The sequence below is a fragment of the Ranitomeya variabilis genome, chromosome 2 (genome assembly GCF_051348905.1).
Source record: "Ranitomeya variabilis isolate aRanVar5 chromosome 2, aRanVar5.hap1, whole genome shotgun sequence".
NCBI classification, from domain to species: domain Eukaryota; kingdom Metazoa; phylum Chordata; class Amphibia; order Anura; family Dendrobatidae; genus Ranitomeya; species Ranitomeya variabilis.
Window position 1 is genome coordinate 84,833,652 of NC_135233.1, and position 26,925 is coordinate 84,860,576.

Sequence of the window (26,925 nt, forward strand, 5' to 3'; positions counted from 1 at the left end):
ACAGTATAAAGTCAACCTCTGTTAAAAGAAAGTACAAAAAGTCAGCTCACCCATCTAGGCATCCAAGACTCCGAACATGGACACTGCAGTGTAGCAGGGAGAAGTAAGTAATCCAGCTCAAACAGTCCCATAAAAACTTTTCATTTTATTGAAAAAATTCTTTAAAATTAAATATTCAATCCAGCGTAGAAATCACAACCCAGATATGGGAAAAATTATGTGGGCAGACGCATTTCGAACCTTGCAGTTCTTAGTTCTTACATCAAGGACTAAGAACCGCAAGGTTCGAAATGGGTCTGGATTGATTATCAATTTTAAAGAATTTTTTCAATAAAATAAAAAGTTTTCATGGGACTGTTTGAGCTGGATTACCTACTTGATCTGTTAAAAGTTACCGTAACTCAAATAACATTCTACCTAAATTGTTGGCTAATAAGAGTCAGTAATTAGCTGCAGTGATGATGCACACTGTGGACGTGACATCACCGCTGCTCCCGAAACACTGAGGTCTAAGCAGCATACGGAAACCGGCACTGGACCTGAGATGGGTGATTACCTGCTCGGTTTGTTTGCATTTTATAGTATTCGTGGTCCATTTTCCTTAAAGTGGAACACCCCTTTAATCCAAAGTGGAGAAATCACTTGATACCTCACTTAAAATTATTAATTTGCTTTAATTATTTAGACAGCATGAAAATAAGAATATTTGCATTCTTATCCTATATGATGTAATATTCCTGCAATTACAGCTTTTATCTTTAATAATGTATAGCTGATTTCCATTGAGCTTGGCCACTTGTATGTGCAGAAGGTACATTCCAGGAGAGGGGTTAACTCTTAACACATCAGCCACCGCTCTCCAGTCCATTGATTTCTATATAGCAGTTATCTACTCACCTCCCTGCTCCTCCTCTCAGCTTTTGACAAGCTGCTGTTATAAATCCTGTTACATCACCAGCCTGCAGCTTTCATAGCAGGTCTCATAATCACTCTTTCAATATGTAGAGCTGAGTGCTTCTTCAAATGCCCCGTTATCTCTATATGTAAATACAGTGATGGCAGTGCAGACTCCAGAACAGACCACTGAAATCTAAATGTGTTACAGCAGAACTTGTGCTGAGCTTTTAGTTCTACTAATACTACAGTTCTACCATTCATTAGAACTGCCACTCAAGGAGGAGAGTCGCCCTGCCAGACACCAGGAAGTAAGGAGACTGCATTGCTCTGAGCTGCTCCAGAGACAACTTCTGAATACCCTGTTAAGTAGCTATATTTTAAATGGACAGATGTCTTACAGCACATCTTTACATACGTCATATGCTATACGAGTCATTACAAGGAAATAATTCTGGTCATCAGATTACCCTGATATCTCTCAGTGCACAACCAAATTCTAGGACCACCACCATTTAGTATATATTTTTGTATCAAAACTTTTAAATATTCACAATTTTAATAAGCAATATTTGTAATATGACATTTGACTGTACCTTCCAAAACCAGCAATTGAAATTACAGACTTCCTTTGCTCACCCACACACATACAGTAGGTGTTTGATTTAATATTAATAAAAAAAAATACAATTCTTAGCAGCTAATAATAGCACATAACCAATGGAAAAATGATTGCAAAAATGTAAAGTGGGATCTGGGTTTGATGCCACTTTCATGTATAAGCAGAAAATTCGGAATATCTATAAGGTCAGCAATGAACTCAAGGCTGATGCACCTCCAATCCACTGCCCCACAAGGTCGCCAATATCAGATGGGTACACAGGAGTATGGCATGTGATCGATGGAGAACGTTCACTCGTCTGCTACACATACATGTCTTAATATAGGAGAAGTGGCCAACTTGTATGACCAATACTATCTACCAATCAAATGTACAATGCTAATAAAGACATTGTCTTATATAGCTGTAACCCATCCCCTCACTTCTAGATGCTGCTTATATTGGGTAACGGTCTGGAGTTTGATCTGTTGTCCTGCAAGTAATGTACAATTGGGACTAAATACAATTCTTTGTCTCACACAGGGTAAATCTTAATCACTCATTTCAAAAACAATATAGACTAATGTATAATTTCTTCTATATAAAGCATTAGAAGTACAATCGCTTCCATTATTGACACATCCGAAATCTCATTTAATTAGCAAGCCAGCTTAGACCCACTCATGACTCCTACACTCTGTCTGCTGTGCTGCGTGTGAACAACCTGGGGCACAGTAGGAAGTGTTCAGCCAATAATTGTGCAGACGCATGTACCCACTCTGGGATTTTATTATAAGAAAACTTTAGAAAGATTTTTAAATTGGCAATGTCTGCTCTATAGTAACAGAACATCACTTCTCGCACTGAGGATTGATTGGTGTGCCACACATACTAGGCAAGGGTATGCTGAAAAAGAGAATGAACCGCACCTTTAAAATCTTACATTAATCTAACACTGCTAGGCCAAAATATGTAACTGAACATGAGGTTCTTAGCTTACTATTCTGATCAGACTGTATGAGCCCACTGCCACGTCATGGTGAACCTCTCAGTGGGTCCTAAATGTTGTTGCCTTAAAGGAGCAATATATATATTTTTTCCTAGCGGCATTAGATCAATGTATGATTGTTTGGAGGTGCTGTCCATTCTTTTTTTAGCATACTGCATGATCTGTCCTTTTTTTTGTATGTGTTCTCCTCCCATTTGGCACAGATGATTGTATATTGGCAGGAGACTGCAAAGGGGTCCAGCATGTTTTTGCTCTCTGAGACCTTGAGGAAGGTGAGTTTCAAAGTTCCTTTCATCCTTTCATTTGGTGTTGGTGCTGCGTGTTGGTGAGGTGGTGCGGTCTGGAGTCAAGGGGACTCAGTCTTGCAGCATGGGCACTGTGAGGCACCAGGCCGCCCATGCTGATGGTGCATTGTCACTGTGGTGGGAGGTTAGAGAACAACGCTGCTCCTTTAAGGCTATAAAAGTTAGGACCCACTGAGAGGTTCACCGTGATGTGGCAGTGGGCTTCATACAGTCTGATCAGAATGTTACAATAAGAACCTCATGTTCAGTTATATATATTTTTGCCTAGCGGCATTAGACCAATGTATGATTTTCTGGAGGGTCTTTGATCTCGACCTATTCTTCCATGTATGGCACGGGCCCCAGATATCCCTTTGGAATTCGCTATAGTTACCTACACCTGGAATTGAGGAAGAAATATATATAGCAAATAGCCCCGAATGCTACATTTTACCTGGACGGCGCAAAGTGGACATCTATCAAAAGGGAAATCTGGGGAAAGTGCAATGCAAGTAAGAATATATTTATACATACCGGTAAGTCTAAATATACAGGAGTGTATACATAACCTCAAGTGGTCATTTTTATCATTTTACATAGTAATAGCTGGTGCATTATTATAAAAATTTTGGTAAAATCCTTCTTGAATTTATTATAGTAGCCAATGAAGCCCAGAAAAGCTCAGTACTGAATCATTTCAGAAGATCTCAATAATCACAAGTAAGCAAACACTCGCTTCTTACCTCCAGATAAACTTTAATTTTCAGTAAAACTGTAGATATGTGAGCTGTAGTGATGAGCAAATGTGCTGGGATAAGGTGTAATGGGAGCATGCTCGGGTGCTAACTGAGTGTCTTCGCCGGGCTCGAACAGTATGTCCAAGTCCCAGCGGCTGCACAGTCGCAATACATACAAGGATTGGCTAACAAACAGGGAATCCATGCATATTTCTCGAACAGCCACGAGACATGTATGTTTTCTGAGTTTCTCACAGGTAAAAGCCATTACGATTGTAGCCTATGTGGATATTCACATGTCCACAAAACATCAGACACATGTCCATTTTTTATAGGAGTCACGGTTCAAAATTACCCATACAAGTCTACGTGTCTATAAAAAACCCGGAGAGCACATGGATGGCATCAGTGTATAATCTGTGTCCAGTCCGTGATTAATATTGCAATGGATTGGAGATGTTTTGCATTTTATCAGTCACTGAAAAGTAACTGATGACACACTGATGGTAAAATGTGAAAGAATGATGAAACCTGGATCAAAAACACTGTTGAGAAAGGTTCCAATGTTTTTATGTATGAGAAGAATCACAGATGTCTCATTGAGGCTTTAGTAAAGGTATTACCACAATTGGATGGGATGTAACGATCCATACATATGTATTTTTTTACCTGGCCTAAGTGCTGATGTTCTCCTGACTCTGTAGATAGTTTCCATCTTTGTTCCTGTGCCTCGCCATTCCTCAGATCTAGTCCCATCTTACTTGTCTGTAAATACCAGATTCAGGAGAACAGCAGCATTTAGACCAGATCAAACAGTTCCATATTACTGCTTGGTGACAGGTCCTCCTTAAGTTAATGTCTGGTTCTTTAATGAGCCTTGACATGACTTGGGTCATCAGCTAAACCAGAGACAGTAAAGAGATCAGCATCCTTTTTGGGGTAGTGAAGATGGCTCAAACAGCAAACCACAACCCTGTCCTGGACTGAAGATACTGAACCTGTGCTTCCTACACATTATTTCATAGCTCTTGCTATATGAATCTATACGGCTTGGGTTCTCTGTTATGCAGGGGACTGAGCGTACATTGACTGTGACAGCACTCCACAAGAGAAATGAAGATATCTGGCTGCACTACATACATGGTTTCTTGCAAACACTATAAAAGCCTCATAATTCATATTTGCATGTGTCAATAGAAAAAAAACCTTTAGTGATCATATTACCTATGTTTTCATCTATTGCTTAATCAGATTGAATTAATCTGATTTCATTGCAAGTGGGAATGAGCCCCAAAGGAGTACTCCCATTTCCACTATCCTATCCCAACATGTAGTAGGCGTAATAATAATTATATAACATAAGCAACAACCTCCAACTAGATATGTAGACACTACATACTGTACAGTAAATAAAACTTGGCCAAAACGTTGCATGTCATTTTTTTCTTGCGTGTATACTGGTGTCAATAAAAAACTTTTGTGGGACAATTCCCGATGCCTTGGATTCCTGGATTGTCTGCAGTTTTTATAACTTCGTGGAGTGTTGCGCCAAGTCTGGACGGGCCGCGGAGTGGTGCACGGGATATACCTTTTACAAATGTCACGCCTGAACAATGACGCTGTACTGTAAAAAAATCTATATCATAAAGTGACATGCTGCAGATTTAAACTGCGTTTGCAGATAACTTCTTCACTACTTAACTCTCATGCAGACGTCCATGCAAATTGGTCTACGCATGGTCTGCTAATGCACAGACTGTACTAACTGCTGGTCTCCCGACTGGAGCATGGCAGCTTCATGCATATGTAGTGGCCTCTCTCGGGTCGAGAGACCAATGGCAAGTCCGTGCATTGTGGTCTGAGATCGGATGACGATCCACAGACGTCTGCACTAGCCCTTACCAGTATGAAGATGGTAAGACTTTAGTGTAAATTTACAATTTAGATTCAACCTGTGGCTCTCCAGCCATTTGACAAAGCAACCACTTTAAACCTTCCCTGAAAGCCTCCAGCAGCTCGGAGCTGTATTTCTGCTGCTGCCATAGATTAACCATAGATATAGATACAAGGGAAAGTAACACAGACTGAGATCGATATTTGGAGTGATGGGAGTGCTCCCCTTGCTTCTTCCTGAATCTCTCATCAGTGATTAATGGCTGCCATATATATTTGTAGATACACAGCAGCAGTTACATCGCTGGTGAGCAAGAGTAGAGGGGTACTTACTATTAGCCAAATGGTAAAATATTGTAATACACCGTGTGCAGAATTATTAGGCAAGTTGTATTTGGATCACATGATACTTTTTATACCTGTTGTCCTACTCCAAGCTGTTCAGGCTTGAGAGCCAACTACCAATTGAGTAAATCAGGTGATGTGCATCTCTGTAATGAGGAGGGGTGTTGTCTAATGACATCAAAACCCTATATAAGGTGTGCTTAATTATTAGGCAACTTCCTTTCCTTTGGCAAAATGGGTCAGGAGAGAGATTTGACGGCTCTGAAAAGTACAAAATTGTGAGATGTCTTGCAGAGGGATGCAGCAGTCTTGAAATTGCCAAACTTTTGAAGCATGATCATCGAACAATCAAGTGTTTCATGGCAAATAGCCAACAGGGTCGCAAGAAGTGTGTTGGGCAAAAAAGGTGCAAAATAACTGCCCATGAATTGAGGAAAATCAAGCGTGAAGCTGCCAAGATGCCATTTGCCACCAGTTTTGCCATATTTCAGAGCTGCAACGTTACTGGAGTAACAAAAAGCACAAGGTGTGCGATACTCAGGGACATGGCCAAGGTAAGGAAGGCTGAAAAACGACCACCTTTGAACAAGAAACATAAGATAAAACGTCAAGACTGGGCCAAGAAATATCTTAAGACTGACTTTTCAAAGGTTTTATGGACTGATGAAATGAGAGTGACTCTTGATGGGCCAGATGGATGGGCCAGAGGCTGGATCAATAAAGGGCAGAGAGCTCCACTCCGACTCAGACGCCAGCAAGGTGGAGGTGGGGTACTGGAATGGGCTGGTATCATCAAAGATGAACTTGTGGGACTTTTTCAGGTTGAGGATGGAGTGAAGCTCAACTCCCAGACCTACTGCCAGTTTCTGGAAGACAACTTCTTCAAGCAGTGGTACAGGAAGAAGTCGGTATCGTTCAAGAAAAACATGATTTTCATGCAGGACAATGCTCCATCACATGCCTCCAACCACTCCACAGAGTGGCTGGCCAGTAAAGGTCTCAACGAAGAAAAAATAATGACATGGCCCCCTTGTTCACCCCTATCTGAACCCCATAGATAACCTGTGGTCCCTCATAAAATGTGAGATCTACAGGGAGGGAAAACAGTCCACCTTTCGGAACAGTGTCTGGGAGGCTGTTGTGGCTGCTGCACGCAATGTTGATCGTAAACAGATCAAGCAACTGACGGAATCTATGGATGGAAGGCTGTTGAGTGTCATCATAAAGAAAGGTGGCTATTTTGGTCACTAATTTTTGGGTGTTTTGTTTTTGCATGTCAGAAATGTTTATTTCTCTTTCAAATAATCTTTATTTATGTATATTATTATATGGGAAAGAGGAGTGGGGAGGGGAAGAAAGGGAGGGAAGGGAGGGAAAAGTAACTGTAAATAAAACATTGTGGACATGCCGTCCATTTAGAAACAGTTGTAATCTATTTAACTATTGACAATTTTAACATATGTTCTCTTCACAAGTATACAACAGATGTCGCTTTAACTTTTAATGTGATAATTCTTTCTAAATTTTGTGCAGTTATATTGGTTTACCTGGTGAAAAAAAACAAGTGAGATGGGAATATATTTGGTTTTTATTAAGTTGCCTAATAATTCTGCACAGTAATAGTTACCTGCACAATCCTCCTAAGATAGCCAAATCTAAAAAAAAAAAAACACTCCAACTTCCAAAAATATTAAGCTTTGATATTTATGAGTCTTTTGGGTTGATTGAGAACATAGTTGTTGATCAATAATAAAAATAATCCTCTAAAATACAACTTGCCTAATAATTCTGCACACAGTGTAATGCAAATATCCCTATAGTGTGCTGCCCTTAAGGTTAAGGCTTCATTCCCACAATGATTATTTGGTGAGTTTTTGATGTTGCAGATTTTCCGAAACATTCAGGCTCTGACAAAACTCTATTGGTACAGTCATTTGTAGACTACATACAATTTTTACCTATGGATTTTCTGCATTTAATGCAATTTTTGGTGGAAAAATCTGCACATAAAACTCAGCGTATCCAAGAGAAATTGACCGCAGGTCAGTTGAAGCAGCAAAAAAAAAGCCCAAGCCCATCCACTTTGCTGGAACTATACGGCACTGCGTTCTTTGAGAAGCAAAAATATGCAGCATCAAAAACTCAACAAAAACTCATCATGGGAACTTTACCTAAATAATATGGGCACTTTTAGAGGCATTTTACCTTAATACGAGTATTTTTAGCTAATATTAACATTTATGGTAGGGTTTTCCCAAAAATGTTGAACTATTTAGCCCCTACATCCTCCGTGTATCGCAGTACATAGCAGACTGCAGAATGAGTTAACAGTGACTATGTGCAAATAACGTTTATTAAAAACTTAGGTGACCCTGACGAGTATTCCTATCAGAACACGCTTCAGGAAACTCAGGATTTTGGGTCACCCGTGTTTTTTTTCCAGGGTTCTCCTATAGTTTTGGTGAAGTCTTTCTTACTATCGTTTTCCGGTCGTTTTTTTCACTCAAATAAGAAAAACGCTAGTGTTTTTTCAAGCAAAATCTACCGTATGTCAAAACGTTCAAACAAACATCATGGCGTCATTTGAGATTTCCCATTTCCTTGTATTGTAAAGCACAGAATGTTTTTCGAGTGGAAGACACCAGAAGAATGGATGTGTCACTTATTTTAACTTCTTGGCATTTTTATGAACCTTAAGTTGTTAAAAGACATTCAAAAACCTGAACATGTGAACAGCAAGTTGTACTCTGATACATAAAGGCTGTAGAAGTCTAATGCACAAAAATATTTCCTGAAACACCATTGCAAAAAAGATTTTTAGCCAAAAATACATATATCTAGGACAAAAATAAATTACTCCCGAAATACCGATCAAAAATTGAATATGGAAAAATTGAATTTTTTTTCAGACATTGAAAAACTAGAGTTGTGATCAGTTACTGGAGCAAATAATTGAACTGATGACAAAAACAAGAGTTAAAACAGCCTAAAAATATAAATTTATTTTTTTTAAATGAAACAAGAATGCTCCACGGACAAAATACAAACATGCAGCAACAAGCGGATCACGAGTGTAATCGATGGCCATACAGAGCAACAGATAGAAACTGGCACCGGCACATAGAGAAGAACAGAACAACACAAACCACCAAATTGGTTTAAAGCTTTTAATGAATGCCGCATAAATCAAGCAGTAGAAACTGATGACAGAAAGCCACACACTACAGTTTTCAATATAAGCTATACAGACCTTTAAAAAAAATTTCTTCACATATGTATATATCACAGTCATGGCCTAAAGAGTTAGAACCCTTGAAATTAATTCAAAATTAAAGTACTTCTCCCAGAAAATTATTGCAATTGCACATTTTGTTATACACGTGTTTATTTCCTTTGTGTGTATTGGAACAACACAAAAAAAAACAGAGAAAAAAAGGTAAATTGGACATAATTTCACACAAAATCCCAAAAATGGGCCAGATAAAATTGTTGGCACCTTTCCTAAATTGGGGGTAAACAGATTTGCTTCAAGCATGTGATGCCTGTTCAAACTCTCCTGTGGTAAGTAACAGGTGTTGGTAAAATGAAAAATCACACCTGAAACCAGATAAGGTGAGAAGTTGACTCAATCTTTGCATTGTTTGTGTCATGTCGGATGCTGTTCACACTAGGGCGTCCGACAGACAGCGGTAATTCCTCATTCGTCCACTATATGCTCAGTGGCGCCGGCTAGATTGATCCAGATTGTCCGGGGTTAATCTGGCTGGTACTCGGGTTGGAGGCTTAGTCACGCCCATTGCCTTTAAATAGTTTTGCTGGGCTTTGGGCGTCGCCGATTATAGCTTGTGTCTTGTACCTGGTGATCTCGGTCTGGAGTGGTGGTCTAGAAGAGGAAATATCATATCTGGTGGTGTATTATCCTTCGTTATATTTCTCCTTCCTATATTTGTATTGTATTGTTTTGCCCTGTGCACATTATAGTGTTTTCTTGTGTGTCTGCGGCGTGGTGCGTTTTTAGTTTTCCCTGTCTGTGCTTTCTGTAGGGGTTGGTGTGAGGTCTTATCACTGGGTGGCGGGTGGAGGTTTTCAGCTTAGCACTGAAACAGGACTCAGGGTCAGGCCTGGCGGCCCAGACATGCACACCTTCAGTGTAAACTCTGGGGGAGGGACAGACAGGGTTTCCCTAGTTTGAGGGATATTGCAGGGGCCCGGGTAATCAGCTGTAGTCTACCCAGTACCCCCGTGACAGTTTGTCTGTGTGTACCACACTAATCACGGAGAACAGAAATAGGAGAGAGAACTGTCTGAGGACTTGAGAACCAAAATTGCTGAAAAATATTAACCAACTCAAGGTTACAATCCATCTCCAGAGATATTGATGTTCCTTTGTCCACGGTGCACAACATAATCAAGAAGTTTACAACCCTTGACACTGTATCTAATCTCCCTGGAAGTGGACGGCAGAGAAAAATTGATGGAAGGTTGCAATACAGGATAGTTCAGATAGTGGATAAACAGATCCAATCAAGTTCCAAAGAAATTCAAGCCATCCTGCAGACTCATGGTGCATCAGTGTCAGCAGGAACTATCTGTTGACATTTGAATGAAATGAAGCGCCATGGCAGGAGATCCAGAAGGATGCCACTGCTTACACAGATACATACAAATCTAAACTGCAGTTTGCCAAAATGTATGTGAGAAAGCCAAAATCCTTCTGGGAAAGCATCTTGTGGACAGGTGAAACCAAGATAAGAGTTTTTTGGTGAAGCACATCCTTCTACTGTTTAGCAAAAACAGAAAGAGGACTACAAAGAAAATAACACAGAACCTACAGTCAATTATGGTAGAGGTTCAAAGACATTTTGGGGTTGTTTTGATCCCTCTGGCACTAGGTGCCTTGAGTGTGTATCTTTTGGCAATCTGAAAATTACCAAAGGATTTGGGGTCACAATGTAGTGCCCAGTATCAGAAAGCTGGGTTTGCGTCCTAGGTCATGGGTCTTCCAGCATGACAATGACCCCAAGCATACGTCAAGAAGCACCCAAAAATGAATGGTACAAAGTGAAGGCGAGTTCTGAAGTGGGCAGCAATGGGTCGAGACCTATATCCCATTGAACACCTGTGGAGACATCTTAAAATTGCTGTTGAAGAAGACACTCTTCAAATATGAGAGACCTGGAGCAGTTTGCAAAAGAAGAGTGGTCCAAAATTCCAGTTGAGAGGTGTAAGAAACTTGTTGATGGTTATAGGCAGTGATTGCAGTTATTTATTCCATAGGGTCTGCAACCAAATATTAAGTTTAGGATGCCAAGAATTTTGTCTGGCCCATTTAGGGGGTTTTGTGTGAAATTATGTCCAATTTACCTTTCTTTCTGTGTTTTTTTTCTGTTGTTCCAAAACACACAAAGGGAATAAACACGTGCAATTGCAATAATTTTATTTCTGGGAGAAATAGTTCATTTTCTGGAATAATTTCAAGGGTGCCAACACCTTAGGCCATGAGTGTGTATACCTATACATATATAAACACACACAGTGTATTTAAATGTTGGTCTTTTACTTCTGGCACAATATTATTCAAGTTTCCGATTTTTCAAAATTTGAAATTTTTTTATAGCTGGAGATAAAATTTCAATATTTTTCCCAATAATTAAGTTTCCAATATTGAAAACTGCATTGTGGTCCATTTATACTGTGATAACAGTGGGAAAGAAAAATCAAGAGAAGAAGAATCTTCTTGACAACAGATATGGATGCAGAATTGAGTTAACCCTTTCACCTCGTTGCGTGATGGGAGTTTGATTTACGAAGAGAATTTTTAGTGCAACAAGTGCGGTTAGTCGTGGTCAATTCATGTTAATAAACGAGTGATCAGCGTGCGAAGAGTCCGGATGAGAAGCTACGTGAATGATGGTTGACATGTTCTTACCTTGGATTTATGATCTGACGTTAAAACCTGAATTTTATTTTCTGTTTCTTTCTTCATTTCAACACAGTTATTTCCTCTAAACAGTAAAATATTTTGCATAGTTAGATATTTTATGTCAAGACGTTTTTTTTTTATTAACCACATATACCAGTTAGAAAGGTTTACTTTAGACCTTATTATATCACATGTGACTAGTTATACAGGATTTATTTGATGTTATATTTATAGTTTTTGATTATTGTTTAATTCTATTCATTAATTTACTTTAAAACTAAGTATCTATGGTGTCATTTATTACAAAGGTGGCACAGGAACAGAGGAGAGCTCATGGCTGAATTTGCACTTATGAGTTTCCGCACAAGATTTGTGATGGGCAAGAAAGCGAGTGCGAATTGTAGGGTGTGTTGTAAGTGATTTGAAGGGGATTCTCAAAAATATATACAATTTTATTGCAAAAACAAACACATGGACAGAAAATTATAAAACCCTTAAACGGAATCTGTTACAAAGTTTTTGCCACCCCAGTCGCCTCTCAGCACATGCTTAGCGGAGGTTGAAACCATGCCCTGGCACTGACTGACAGCCGGGCCATCCCTGTAGGGCTATTAGTCAGTACCAGGGCACGGTTACAGCCGCCACTCACTATGTACTGAGAAGTGACTGAAGATGCGCTGACCCACCCCTAGGACTGAAAGCCGGAGAAGTGAATTTTATTTCCCCTTGGCAGACGGGCTTTCAGTGGGACGGCAGCATTAGAACATTATTAGCCGGCACATTAACCCCATGTATGCAGGCTAATAGCGTTTTATAAGCTTCCCTTTCGTTTTTTAAATTTTCTGTGCGTGTCTTTTCATTGTTGCATAATAAAATTATATATATTTTTGAGAATTCACTTGAATTACACACTGTATTTTCTTCATGGGGCTTACTGGTCCTGTTGCAATGAGTTGCCTGTGCAGTCTATAGTTTAGCTGTCTTAACCCCTTTATCTTTTGTCACTCAGCACCTACTTTCAATGTCCTATGGTCTCCAGAAAATTAAGAGACACTTATTGAGCCAGGAGCACCTGTGGCAGGTTATGTTGGGATTAGCCATATTTACTCCAATGTGTATGTGTCCTTGAAAAGGATCATGCCGCTGTTCCTTACCCAGAGGGGTGTTCGTTTGTAGGGCAAAATAGCCTTAATATCGGTGAGGGCTCCTGAGGCTAGACCCTCACAATCACACAATGGCACCATATTCTGGCACCTTATATGCAGTTACATCTTAAGACCAGATCACCCTTTATTCTGATGGTAAGTTTAGTGACCTTGAATTGAAGCCCAAAAAGGGACATGCACTTTGTCAATTTAGTATAATTATGTCTACACTTGTCAGAGGTATCAAATTTTCCTGGACTGTCCTGTGAGCCGAAGGTGAAAAATGGGAGGACTAACAAAAAACACACTGTATTGTGGGCGGATTGGTAATTCCTGGGCATTTTGGGTGAAATCTTGTGAGATTCAAAGGGTAGTGCTTACATGTTCCCTGTTTTTGGATAGTGAATGATGGTACAGTAGGTAGGCATGTCTTGAGTGAGTCTACGGGTAAAAACTGGAAGATATTTGAACTTTTTTTGCTTCTACAGACTTCACAGATATCCAAATTTTGCCCAATTTCTGGATGCAAAATTGGAAAACCCAAAGTATCTTTTTGGTTAAAAGTCCGCCCTGTAGTGTTTATAGACGTAATCTACCAAAGACGAAGGTCTCTCCACCCAAGAGTTAACTATGTGAAGAATAAGTGCTTGAATTGTTTATTCTCTGCGCTGCACATAACACCGTAGAGTACCTCATTACACATCAAAGAATAGTGAAATACACAATTGAAGAGGCAGTAACTATGGAGACTAAGACACTACATCTCACTTTGACATGAGCTGCTGCTATCCCCATGTAAGGCTGCTATTCACAAGCTTCACATTAGATAGTGGGGAGGCTAATAAGGACATCAACTGATCCATAATGAGTTTACAGTAAAAACTAAAGCGAGCAAAGAAGGCGCCTACCAGAGATGCAAAAATACAAGTATCCTTGGTACAGACTGGCCGAGCATCTATCCACACTTAATGAGAATGTGTCATCATAAAATTACCTATTAATTCAGGTTCTTGTGTTAAATGCAATTTTTTAAAATGTGGCAATGGTTGTTTTTTTAACATGTCACAGTCAGTTTACAATAAAAAAAATAATCTTGCAATTTTGACAATGGCCACTGGGGCTTATTAAGACTATTGTTTCAGGAAACAACACATGTACATGGCCACAGTGGTCAGATCCTGACTATTTTTTCTATTGAAGTGTCAAATGAGTCTGTGAAAAGGTGATTGTGAAGGTAGGGGGCGCAGGGTCAGCTGTGACATCGGCTATTGCGATTGGCGTATTCTGTGTTATCAGCTGTGTATAAGGCATTATCCGTCATTGTAATCCTGAAGCCTAGTTGTAAACCTTCCCTGAGAGAACAGGAAGTATTACCCCATATCATTACTGCCTTTGCGTCTGTTTTTTGTCTAGTTTTGAGGGTTTTACTCTTTTCTTTTTAGTTGCACCCAATTGATTATTCTACTTGTGACATTTTTGAAGTCTATTGTGGCCTCAGTCTATTTTGAAGTCTAAAACATTCCAGATGTGTTTAACTTAAAAAAAAAAAACTGCTACATTAGCTGCAACTCCACTCTGATCCCCTCCTAGTGTATTTTTTGGTATTTTTGAGTATGTAAACTTTTGGCACAATTTTTACAACTTTTGGTGCCAAAAGTTGAAAAAATAGCTTAAAACAGGAAGAAAACCCATATTTGACTTGCACCAATTCATAAATCAGGTGTGAAATTGTGATGAATTTGGTGCCAAAAAAATGGCAACTAATACTGCCAGCCATAAAAGGAAGGTGACTTAAAAAATAAACCTAAAATAAATGGAAATCTATCCAGGTATGGCTTAAAATGGGACAAGTGGAATGCTCTGTATCCTCAAACCTAACTTGTTCTCTAATTTACCTGAGGTTGCTATGTTTGTTGGTTTTCTCTCTCCAGGATATCCTTCCTATTGTTAACTATGTTGTACCAACTCTTAAATAAGATCTCGGGTTTTTCCCCATTTTCTGCCTGTAATGTCTAAGAATTTGTTCATCCAAAATTTAGTTATGATTTCATCTCGCTTTTGAAAACAGTTTTGGAATTAAAGTTCTCCGGTTTTACCTTTGTTACTTTCCCATACTTCATCCCTTCCTTCTTCCCCTCCCCTCCCTCAATCCACTTCCTTCTTTTCCCCTCACAAAATTTAAAATTTTCTCATATTTGACATTTGTCATGTATACGGTTTAATAAAAATTATTTGAAAACAAAAAAATAAACCTAAAAAAGTCCTAGTGGCCAGTGTAAAAAAATTGCAGCATTTACTTTTTTTTCTAATGAAGAATGTAAAAAAATAAAAATTTCCCATCTTTTAAAAAAAAAAAAAAATACATGTACATTATCTGACGATACACTCTCTTTCAAAGGGAATCTTTCAGCAGGTTTTTCCTATGGAACCTGAGAGCAGCATGAGGTAGGAGAAGAGAACCTAATGCCAGCCATTTGTCACTTTCTGGATTGCTTGGTGCAGTTTTGCTATAATCCTTGTTTTTTTTTCTGCTGGAGATGTAGCAGAGTTCAAATTGCTGAGAGCTGTACAACCCCGCCCATGATTGGCAGCTTCCTGTGTACACTGTGCATTGAGAGCAAGCTGCCAATCAGTGGTGGAGGCGGCGTTAAGAAGATTAGCTGGTCTGGCAGGCACCTGAGGCCTAGTCCTGTAGTGATAATCTCCTGCTGCTAAAACATTGATTCTATTGAAACTACAGCACACAGCCTAATGAGTAACACATCCCTGGAATCAGGATCTCAATACCTACATTATGCTGCTCTCAGATTAAATAGCAAAAACCTGCTGACAGATTCCCTTTAATTCTAATTAATTTACTGCTCTTATTTTTTAAGTTGAAGTTCGGGATAACTGGATTCCTTGTTTATATTTTTTCCTAATTATTTTTCACTTGTTAGTTTATGCTGTTATCCAATTGAGTATTTAAATATACATTTGATTCTTTTTAATTTTTTAAAATATGTAAGTTATATTTTTTATGCACGATTTACGATACTTTATACTGTATCTATCTTGCATTTTTTTTGTGGTTATGGCCGTTTTTAAGCTTGTCTTTGGTCTTACCCTTTCTTCTTGATTGCTTTTTCTAAGTTCTTCTCAAGAGACAACTTTTCCTTATCAAGTTGTGCCACTAATTTGTCAGCTTGTGTGCAGTGTACCTTCCGCACAGAACTTTGCTCCTGGAAAACAGTAGCTTTATTTCATTAGGCAATTAAACACTTGGTGGTTCACTTGATGCATTGGAACATTGTGTATTCACTTGTATGCTGTGACCTACTCCAGACGGACGGTGCCGCTACATGCCACCATTACCAAGGTCAAGTCATCAAGGCTACACACGTCATCCATTTTTGGAAAATGATTAGGTAATAATGAAATATAATGTTTACTACAATAAACGCGCTGATTCTGTAATATGAGGAAACTGCTGAAAAATGGCAAAGTGAGGCTCAGGTCCACTCTGGTTGTTCTCTTCTTCCTAAAACGATCCAAAAGTTATCTGATAGATACAAGTCAGAAAGTCATACTGCTTTTAACCCACCATCCATTATGGTGACCATAATTCCTGCTGAGTTTACAGTTTGGGAAATTGGCACTGGTTGGGGTTCACAGACTTTACTGATTTCCACGTGTTAGAGTAAGGAAGGGATTAATTTCCTCCGACCTGACAAATCTCAAAGGATGTGGTAATTCTCATTACTCACTGAAACAAAGACTTGCTGAGTGGTGTGATTAAGCTGAGTGGATGCAGGGGGTGCCTTTACTTATTATGCAGATATGTGTTATGGTGTTTGCTATCATGTAAGAAACACCTAACTTCATGCATGGTACGCCAATATTCAGGAATGGTATAAATAAACAAGATCTTCAGTTCTTTGGTGGAGAGCTTTGGAAATCACAAGTCTTTGCATTTACTTGGTATTCACCAGCCGTAAAATGAATCTCAGAAACTTTTAAATTTTAGTTAGAGTTGCTCCAACACAATGTGTCTATGAAATAGTAAGAAGTGTATTTTAAACCGGACCTGTAATGTCAGAAAAACGCTATTAAACTCCAGATATTGGGATACTCTGCAGGTTAATAGCATTCTAAAACTGTCAGGCCACGGAACTGAAAGCCCAGTTACAGAGAAAGAATGAACTTTATTCCTTGTGGCCGCCTCTGGCTTTCAGTCATAGAGGAGTGGCTTCAGTTCATAGTGAGCAGCAGCTGTAACCACACTCCTGGCACTGACTGACAGTCGGCTTTGCACTCATACACTACTGAGCCGGCTATCTGTTAGTGCAGGGGCATAGTTACACATGACGCTCAGTTTGTACTGAAAGGTGACTGAAACTCTGTAGGCCACACCTTTATGACTGAAAGCCCGGTTACAGAGAAAGAATGAAATTTATTCCTTGTGGCCGCCTCTGGCTTTCAGTCATAGAGGAGTGGCTTCAGTTCATAGTGAGCAGCAGTTGTAACCACACTCCTGGCACTGACTGACAGTCGGCTCTGCACTCATACACTACTGAGCGGGCTATCTGTTAGTGTCGGGGCATAGTTACACCTGACGTTCAGTTTGTACTGAGAGGTGACAAACTCTGTAGGGCGCGCCTTTATGACTGAAAACCGGAGGTTGCCGGTAGAAATAACATTAATTTCCTCCAGGCGCAGGGTTTTCAGCGCGATGGCCAGTCAGTTTTAGAATGCTATTAACTTCTGCAGGTTAACAGCATTTTTGACATGACAGATTCCTGCTAAGTGTTTTTCTTCTGTAAGAATTGTTTATAGATATAGAAACTGCAACTATTATTTTCAGCATGGAATGTATATACTGCTGAAGTTTGATCTCTGGATTCAGTTCTCAAGGACTGTGCAGTAGAGATGTGTGGTTACATTTCTACATCTGTCTAGAGGGTCTATGGATGCGCTGAGTACTGTACTTAAAGAGGTTGTCACAAGTTCTTAAATGGTTAAAATGGCAAAGTGCTTGTAAAAAAAGCCACTTTGCAATTGAAATCTTATTGAAAATCCTCTCTGCTCTCAAGAACGGAGGGATTTTTAATTCCATAGTTTAGATTGTTGCCTAGGTTACCAGCCACCTCTGCAGTCACAGAGTAGCTAGTTACCTAAGCAAGAAGCATGTGCAGGTCGCAGACTCTATGCTTTAGACTGGGTGTTCTAAAAAACATATTAACGGTTCATTCACTACAACTGAGCCTTTTACATCAAAGCAATTTGAGAATTTTTGAATGTTTTTGACATTTCCAACCTAATCTAATCTATAACACACTGTGCACAGAAACAGTCTGCGCAAGAAATGTAGTAATAAATAGTTAAAAACGACCCAAGAACCATGGTACACACAGAACCATGGTAAGCAGAGGAAAGTCTAAGCTGCATTCCTTCACTTCTGTACATGGGCTCACTGAACACTTATCATAAGGGGACTTTACTCTTCCTTGACGCCCACCACCCCTTGCTTGCTGGTCAGTAGTAAAAATGTAAAACGTGCCATGTTAGTTCTGCCGACCACTATTTCCCCGGCCTCCCCATCAGTGACTGTACAAGCTTATTTCAATGATGAGCAGAGAATAAGCCGGTGCCAGACGCCTCTAGCAGTGTCTCATCTGCCTCCAGAACCTGCCGTTAGGAGATCACCACATATACTACACCACCAGCAGATTCTAATGAAGATCTACTTAGACCTTTTATGTATATTCAACGTAAAAAAGATCTTGCACTAGATTTCACAATATAAACTACATATATTATTAAATAGCTCTTACACCTGATGAGGCTGGTGAACTTATTTTGAAAAATCTGGGTCAGAATGGCTGTGTAAACCTGACCTTAAAAAGGGCAATCTTTGCCTGCACAGTGCAGTCACAGGCCACTCCTGCCGGCAAATTCAGCGGCTTCTGACTACAAGTTGCTAGAGCAGCTGCTTCTCTCTCGCTCTGCTCTGTTGATGGGGCATGATGGCCAACGTCATGCTGATAGACAGCTGGCTCCCTGCTGCCTAACTGCAGGGAGACGACTCAATTAGCATGACGTTGGCTGTCATTCCCCATTAACAGAGCAGCCCGTAAGAGGAAGATCTGCTCTGTTGACATGGAGCAGCTGAATAGCCAACAGGAGCGGTCGGTGACTACTTTGGGCCGGGTAGAACAGGTAACAACTACCCGCCTGTTAGTTTTAAGGCCCATAATAAAAAGAAAATAGTACTGGATAATTCCTTTAAATGAGAAGAAGCGGACTAATTAGAAGTACCTACAAAATTAGAAAATCCCCCCAGTATGATATTATGTATGCTAATGTGATTATTCTAATATAAAGTGCTGCTAATCACTGTGTTGACAAAGCCTCAGTGATTTATGAGCTGGAACATTGCCATCTGACATATTGGCGAATAAACCACTTCGTTTTTTCATTTCAAAACCTCTTTAGCGCTGCCGGCATTTATTCTTTTACATATATTGTGACCAATTGACCTAGAATGCCAAAAGTGGGAATGCACCAATTGTGGCATGTAAACTGGGGCTGCGTGGGTTCCTTTTATCACTATCTATCTATCTATCTATCTATCTATCTATCTATCTATCTATCTATCTATCTATCTATCTATCTATCTATCTATCGTATCTTTAAGGCCTCGAGTAGACACCCATAAAACTTGGAAGAATGCTATCCGTCGTTTTGACAGATAGTACTTGCCCTAATCTTATTCTATGGGGTTGTGGATATGTCTGATTTTTTCCTTGGACTAAGTTGGTCCGAAGAAAAAAGTGGCAGAATACATGATTTGCTCTGAGAATCGGATGGCACTGACCCATTCAACCCTATGGATCCGTGGGAAAAGCAGGACCGCACCCGGATGGGTCTGATTTTCACGAATTGACATTAGAGAGAATGTGGTGAAACCTTTTTTTTCTCTCTCCACCTCCAAGAAAACCGGATCACACTTAATCAAGCTCTGATCAGAGTGTTATTAACATAATCAAACCAATTTACTTGGAAGTGGAAAAAATGGTCGTCTGCACCTGCTCATCTCTATCTACATCAATCTATTATAGCTTTACATCTATGTTTGTCTATTGATTTTTTTCTGTCCCATCTATCATGTTTGGTTGGTTTTATTTAACCATTTCACATCTAGAACATTAGACATTTAGCAGCGCAAGGCCACGCCGTCCCCCGGTACGAGCCCCCGGTTACCGCACTGACACAATCTGTGAACAGTAATGACTAAACAATAGCTGAGCGCTGACAGAAGACAGCCACCTACTCTGCTCCGCGCCACACGTGCCGAGACCTGTGATCTGCACCTTGCACTGGAACAATCCATGTCATTTCACTCATAATGGTAGTAATAGAAAAGACTTGTGCGGCTCCCAGATAAAAGCAATCTCATGGCCCTTATTAAGCTGTAATGATTTCCACCCACAGCGGTGACTCATCAGCAATCTGAAGCCAGCACTTCTCCCTGAAAAACACTTTATTCCGCGAGAATATTTCTATGTAACCTGGTGTTCAAAGACCGTAGATAAATTCTAGTAGGTAATGTAGATTAAAGGTGCATGGGATGAAACATGATGTCTGACCCAAAAGATGAAATGAGCTCTTTAAGTAGGTTATCCAGGACCTTATAAATGAAGGCTATCCTTAGGAAAGGTCAATGTGGGTGTACTGGTGTAGCATCCGGGGATGAGTGAGCGGTTGCCTTGGGTGTAAAATTCTAAGGGGTGCAAAAATTAGCAGTGACATCACTAAGGCTGAAGACCCAAGGCAGTGAACATGGCCCAAATTTCAGGCCAGAGGTCCCAGATCTCTAGGCACTTTGACGTGTATCATTATCAACATGATGCCGATACAGCTGTATCCTGCGAAGGAGCGGGGAGCCATAAGCGGCCACATTACTCTCTCTTTCATAGGTTGTTTTAGGCTTTCCCCTGCAAGACAACAGCATCCCCGAGCAAGTGGCGTAATAACGTCACATAATTGCACCGCCTATGACAGCCCACCCTGGATGCAGGGAGAAGAGGACAGATTAGGCAAGTATAAACTAATTTGTTGGGGTATGCACAAAGGTGACACAGACAGAAGAGGGTCCATGCGAGTGAAAAGTCTTCTAGCCTTTTGTAGTCCAATAGCTCATCATAATCCACCGCTGTATGAGTCTATTAGAGAGGCTGCTTTGGGGGCGGTAGGACCCTTACTTCCTGAGCCCTTGTGTGGCTGCACTGGTTACACCAATGGTATGTCTGCCCTAGGTTATTATTTTGAAAGGAACACTCATGGGACATCATAACTTTCTAAGAGGACACTAAGGGGACATTAATAATTTCTAAATTGGTAACTCAAACTCCAAGGGCATTATTTGGCCCAGATGCTGGCAACCCACAATAAGTCTTAACCGAAATTTTTCTTTAGGTTTCTGCACTTAGTGCAGGTAGGGATGTGGCCTTGGGTTTTGTCTGTGTAATGGCCAGTGTGAACTTGCTCCTATTGTGCATGCATACCAACTTACAGTATACTTTAGTTCACTTTTTTCATTAAAGTTTCATGTTTCTGCATTTAGTCCAGGTAAGGGTGCGGCCTCCCTTTTGTTTGACCTGGACATTACGCTTAGGCTAGGTTCAGTAGCATGTTCAACACATGCATTAACGGGCTGCTGCTAACGCAAGTGCCGACATTCCATCGCGCTAGCGCAGATAGAGCTAGCAGATGCTCTATCTGCGCTAGCAGTGACGGACCCGGAAACGCTGCAGCCCGCGTCCCAGGGTCCGCCACTCAATGACGGCACATGGCTAGCGCACGCCCATTGTGGGTGTGCGCTAGCGATGCGTCCGACATAGAAAGTAATGGCGGCGTTAACGGACTGCGTTACACCGCGTTATGCCGTGGTGTAACGTAGTCCGTCTAACGGACGCCTGCAACGCTATGTGAACCCAGCCTTATATAGCTTCCCATTTGCTGGGTGTCCATTCGGACCCCGATCCCAGATCCTGCTCTGCCCTTAATCACATTGACGTCACTGACACACGGTAAAGTTTTAATACTAGAGGTTAGGACCATCCCGATTTGGGCACACCTTGACGCTGGTGGGATGGCTCTTACACTTTTTTTAAAAATAAAAAACAGTGTTGACTATGTACCCTATGTCATTTTTATGCACTATGGCTTTTACTTATTTTCTAACAGCAGGGTATATGTTAATTTTGTTTCTGTCTTGGGTCTTAACCCACAATATGCCAATGATAGGCTGGCTTCATACGGGCAGACTTGTCCCAAAATACCTTTGCAGTCATCCATTTGATTAGCTGCCATGAAATAAGACATTTCCCTGCACTCCTGGTATCTGTGTAGACGCGCCATAAGCTACATTTCTAGTTGTCATGTGCCTCTTTTTAACCAAAAACAGGTACGGAAATCACTGAAGAGGAGGGTGTTACCTACCACCTCTGGGGTGTTTTTTCACACCTGTTCACCAGAACAATAAGTATTGGGTATTCATCCACGAAAACAACTGTGCAGTATCCCGTTCAACGGTAGTCCCAATGGCTACACACCTCTAACAAAGCCAATACAGCCAATAGTATGAGATATAATACATTGATTGTAGTAAAATAAAGCAAAAAATATCAACAAAATTACAACACATTTATAAACGAAAAAAAGAATGATTGCACGTTACGTCTGTATACACGTCTTATAGTGAGGATGGATAAAAGAGACAGGAAAACTAAGGGGGGCAGCCCAAAAATAAGGAGAATGTAACACCACATCAAGGAGATCTTATTCAATAAAAAAGGGCTGTTTATGGAGGAGGCAAGATGCCGCTTGCTGTTGATGCCATGCTGTCTCGTGTTTTCCCTCAGATACTGTAAGTACACATAAAATAAAGACAATGGTGACGGCCACAAACTCCGGTTCCCATAAACAAATACATAAGGACGCATCAGAGATTCGATACCGTCACCTGCACAAGGTCCTTACTCGTTTGACAATTATGAACATGAGATTTTCTTTTTTATGAAGAGAGATGTCTAACGTCACGGCTGATGACGGGCGTTGTGGTAGAAATCCCAATCCACAGTAAGAGCACCAGCAGATCTCTATATACGGGCAAGTAAAGCAATGTGCACCTTTCCTAATGTCTCCTCCTCATCGTGTGTGTAACCCGGGGTTAGGGAAGGCTAGCTTTGTTATCACTGCAACCATTTAGGCTCCGGGTAAAGAGATATTTTCCCAATGTTTACAGCCTAATTTCACTAATTCTCTCACACAAACATACACTGGTGACGATCCATCTTGTATCGCTCTCACGTCTATCTACTGTCTATCTATCTATCTATCTATCTATCTATCTATCTATGTATCCCATATCTATCTATCTATCTATCTATCTATCTATCTATCTATCTATCTATCTATCTATCTCATATCTATCTATCTATCTATCCCATATCTATCTATCTATCTATCTATCTATCTATCTATCTATCTATCTATCTATCCCATATCTATCTATCTATCTATCTATCTATCTATCTATCTATCTATCTCATATCTATCTATCTAATTTGAAAGAGTGCAGATATGTAAATACTTATAAACTGAAAGTACTTGGGGCACAAATTGCTATCATGCTTCCCTGAAAATCGCACACATAGACATGTACAGGGTGGGCCTTGTATATGGATACACCTAAATAACATGGGAATGGTTGGTGATATCAACTTCCTGCTTGTGGCACATTAGTATATGGGAGGGGGGAAACTTTTCAAGATGGGTGGTGACCATGGCGGCCATTTTGGATCCAACTTTATTTTTTCAATGGGAAGAGGGTCATGTGACACATCAAACTTATTGAGAATTTCACAAGAAAAGCAATGGTGTGCTTGGTTTTAACGTAACTTTATTCTTTCATGAGTTGTTTACAAGTTTCTCTTTGTTTACAGTCATTGACATGTCACAGATGTTAACACGTGAGGAGCTGACAGAAATTGTGTTGATGTCTGGTGAACGCAGTACCCGGGTCATTGCAGCAGATTTCAATGCAAGACCCACTATGCAAGAGAACTGTCACCATTCCCATGTTATTTAGGTGTATCCATATAAATGGCCCATCCAAAAAAGTTTGCCTCTTCACTGAACATAATGTTCTGTGTAAACTGAGGGTCCTGTTGCAATTTTTGTTTTGCCCATCCTGCAAATTCAGCGCTCCGATCTGGGTCATCCTCGTTGAGATGCCGCAACAGCTGGATTTTGTAAAGGTGCCATTTGTGAGTAGCTAATATCCGCAGAAGGGATGTTCAACTGATGCCAGATCGGCGCGCTGAAATTGTAGAATTTGCAAAACAAAAATTGGAGCAGGACCCTCAGTTTACATAGAACATTATGTTCAGTGATGAGGCAAACTTTTTTGGGGGGGCCATTTATATGGATACACCTAAATAACATGGGAATGGTGAAAGTTTTCTTGCGTAGGGTGTCTTGCACTGAAATCTGCTGCAATGACCCGGGTACTGCGTTCACAGACATCAACACAATTTATATCTGCTCCTCACGTGTTAACCTCTGTGACATGTCACTGGCTGTAAACAAAGAGACACATGTAAATAACTCATGAAAGAATAAAGTTATGTTCAAACCAAGCACACCATTGCTTTTCTTGTTAAATTCTCAATAAGTTTGATGTGTCACATGATCCTCTTCCCATTGGAAAAAATAAAGTTGGATCCAAAATGGCCGACTTCAAAATGGCTGCCATGGTCACCACTAGTGATGAGCGAATATACTCGGTCCTCGAGATTTCCCGAGCATGCTCGGGTGTCCTTCGAGTATTTGTAAGTACTCGGAGATTTAGTTTTCATCGCCTCAGCTGAATGATTTACATCTGATAGCCAGTATAAGCACATGTGGGGGTTTCCTGGTTGCTAGGGAATCCCCACATGTAATCAAGCTGGCTAATAGCTGTAAATCATTTAGCTGCGGCGAAGAAAACTAAATCTCCGAGTACTTACAAATACTCGGAGGACACCCGAACATGCTGGGGAAATCTCGAGGACCGAGTATATTCCTCATCACTAGTCATCACCCATCTTGAAAAGTTTTCCCCTTCCCATATACTAATGTGCCACTAACAGGAAGTTGATATCACTAACCACTCCCATTTTATTTAGGTGTATCCACATACATGGCCCACCCTGTATACACACACACACTGCACATACACATGCATATACACGCACTGCACATACACATATATACTGTATATATATATATATATATATATATATATATATATATATATATATATATATATACACACACACTGCACATACACGTCTATACACACACTACATACACATGTATATACACACTGCACATACACATGCATATACACACACACTGTACATACACATGTATATACACACACTGCACATACACATGCATATACACACACACTGCACATACAAATGTATATACACACACTGCACATACACATGCATATACACACACACTGTACATACACATGTATATACACACACTACATACACATGCATATACACACACACTGCACATACACATGTATATACACACACTACATACACATGCATATACACACACACTGTACATACACATGTATATACACACACTACATACACATGCATATACACACACACACTGCACATACAAATGTATATACACACACTGCACATACACATGCATATACACACACACTGTACATACACATGTATATACACACACTACATACACATGCATATACACACACACACTGCACATACACATGTATATACACACACTACATACACATGCATATACACACACACACTGCACATACACATGTATATACACACACTACATACACATGCATATACACACACAATGCACATACACATGTATATACACACACAACATACACATGCATATACACACACACACACAGCACATACACATGTATATACACACACTACATACACATGCATATACACACACACACTGCACATACACATGTATATACACACACTACATACACATGCATATACACACACACACTGCACATACACATGTATATACACACACACTACATACACATGCATATACACACACACTGCACATACACATGTATATACACACTGCACATACACATGCATATACACACAAACTGCACATACACATGTATATACACACACTGCACATACACATGTATATACACACACTGCACATACACATGTATATACACACACTGCACATACACATGTATATACACACACTGCACATACCAGCTTGTTTCCTCTTCAGTACCTCTAGACTCTTGCAGTTAAAGGACCTTTGGTGACATCATGGTCACATAACCGTGATGTCACCAAAAATCCTTAAGAAGTCTTAACCTCTTCTGAGTCTGTGTGTTTGTTCGTCCGTAAGCTTTTACACTTTATATACTTGAAAATGTTTAACCTAAAGTTAAAGTATTATTATAGAATAATATTGGTTGATAACCTATAAATGATAGCGAAAAATTTAAAATGGCTATTTTTTCCTTTTCCTGTAAAAATTGAAAAATGTATTTCAATAAAAATTACAATTTAAAACAAAAAAGAAGTCTTAACCTTGAAATAGAAATGCTGAGGGCCCCTAAGAGAGTGGCCCAGTTACCCCATCTCCCCTGTAATCCTGACCCTAGGGCTTATATTTGAGCATACTCCAAAAATCCTGTAAAATCTTGCTAGGGCTTATTTTCGGGGAAAACACGGTATCTATATATCTCTGTTTATCTACGTATCTATCTCTCATATCTATCTATCTATCTATCTATCTATCTATCTATCTATCTATCTATCTATCTCAGATCTACCATATCTTAGACAGTCTACCTTACTTAGACCACTTACTTTGTCATGTTTCTTCTTCATGGAGTTGATCTCTTTCTGCTGCTTCTTTAGCTGTTTGATGTAGGCCTAAAATCAATTCCAATAAATATTTATAGAAAGCATACCAATAACAATCATCAGAGGATAACAAAAAGCTACAGAGCAAGAA

The 26,925-nt window shown here is 40.0% G+C and overlaps 1 protein-coding gene across 9 annotated transcripts in view; it reads right to left on the minus strand.

The window, feature by feature from the left end:
- The window catches only part of PLCB4 (phospholipase C beta 4), a 329,182-nt gene that overhangs the window by 28,187 nt on the left and 274,070 nt on the right, over window positions 1–26,925 (minus strand). For 7 of the 9 annotated variants that reach the window (XM_077282633.1, XM_077282628.1, XM_077282630.1 and 4 more), the window contains 3 exons: window positions 26,778–26,843; window positions 15,937–16,052; window positions 11,693–11,768 (listed from right to left, as the gene is read on the minus strand). In XM_077282633.1, the coding sequence (XP_077138748.1) occupies window positions 11,693–11,768; window positions 15,937–16,052; window positions 26,778–26,843 (258 nt within the window). The remainder of the gene's footprint in view (window positions 1–11,692; window positions 11,769–15,936; window positions 16,053–26,777; window positions 26,844–26,925) is intronic. The other 2 variants (XM_077282632.1, XM_077282631.1) reach the window with 1 other exon arrangement.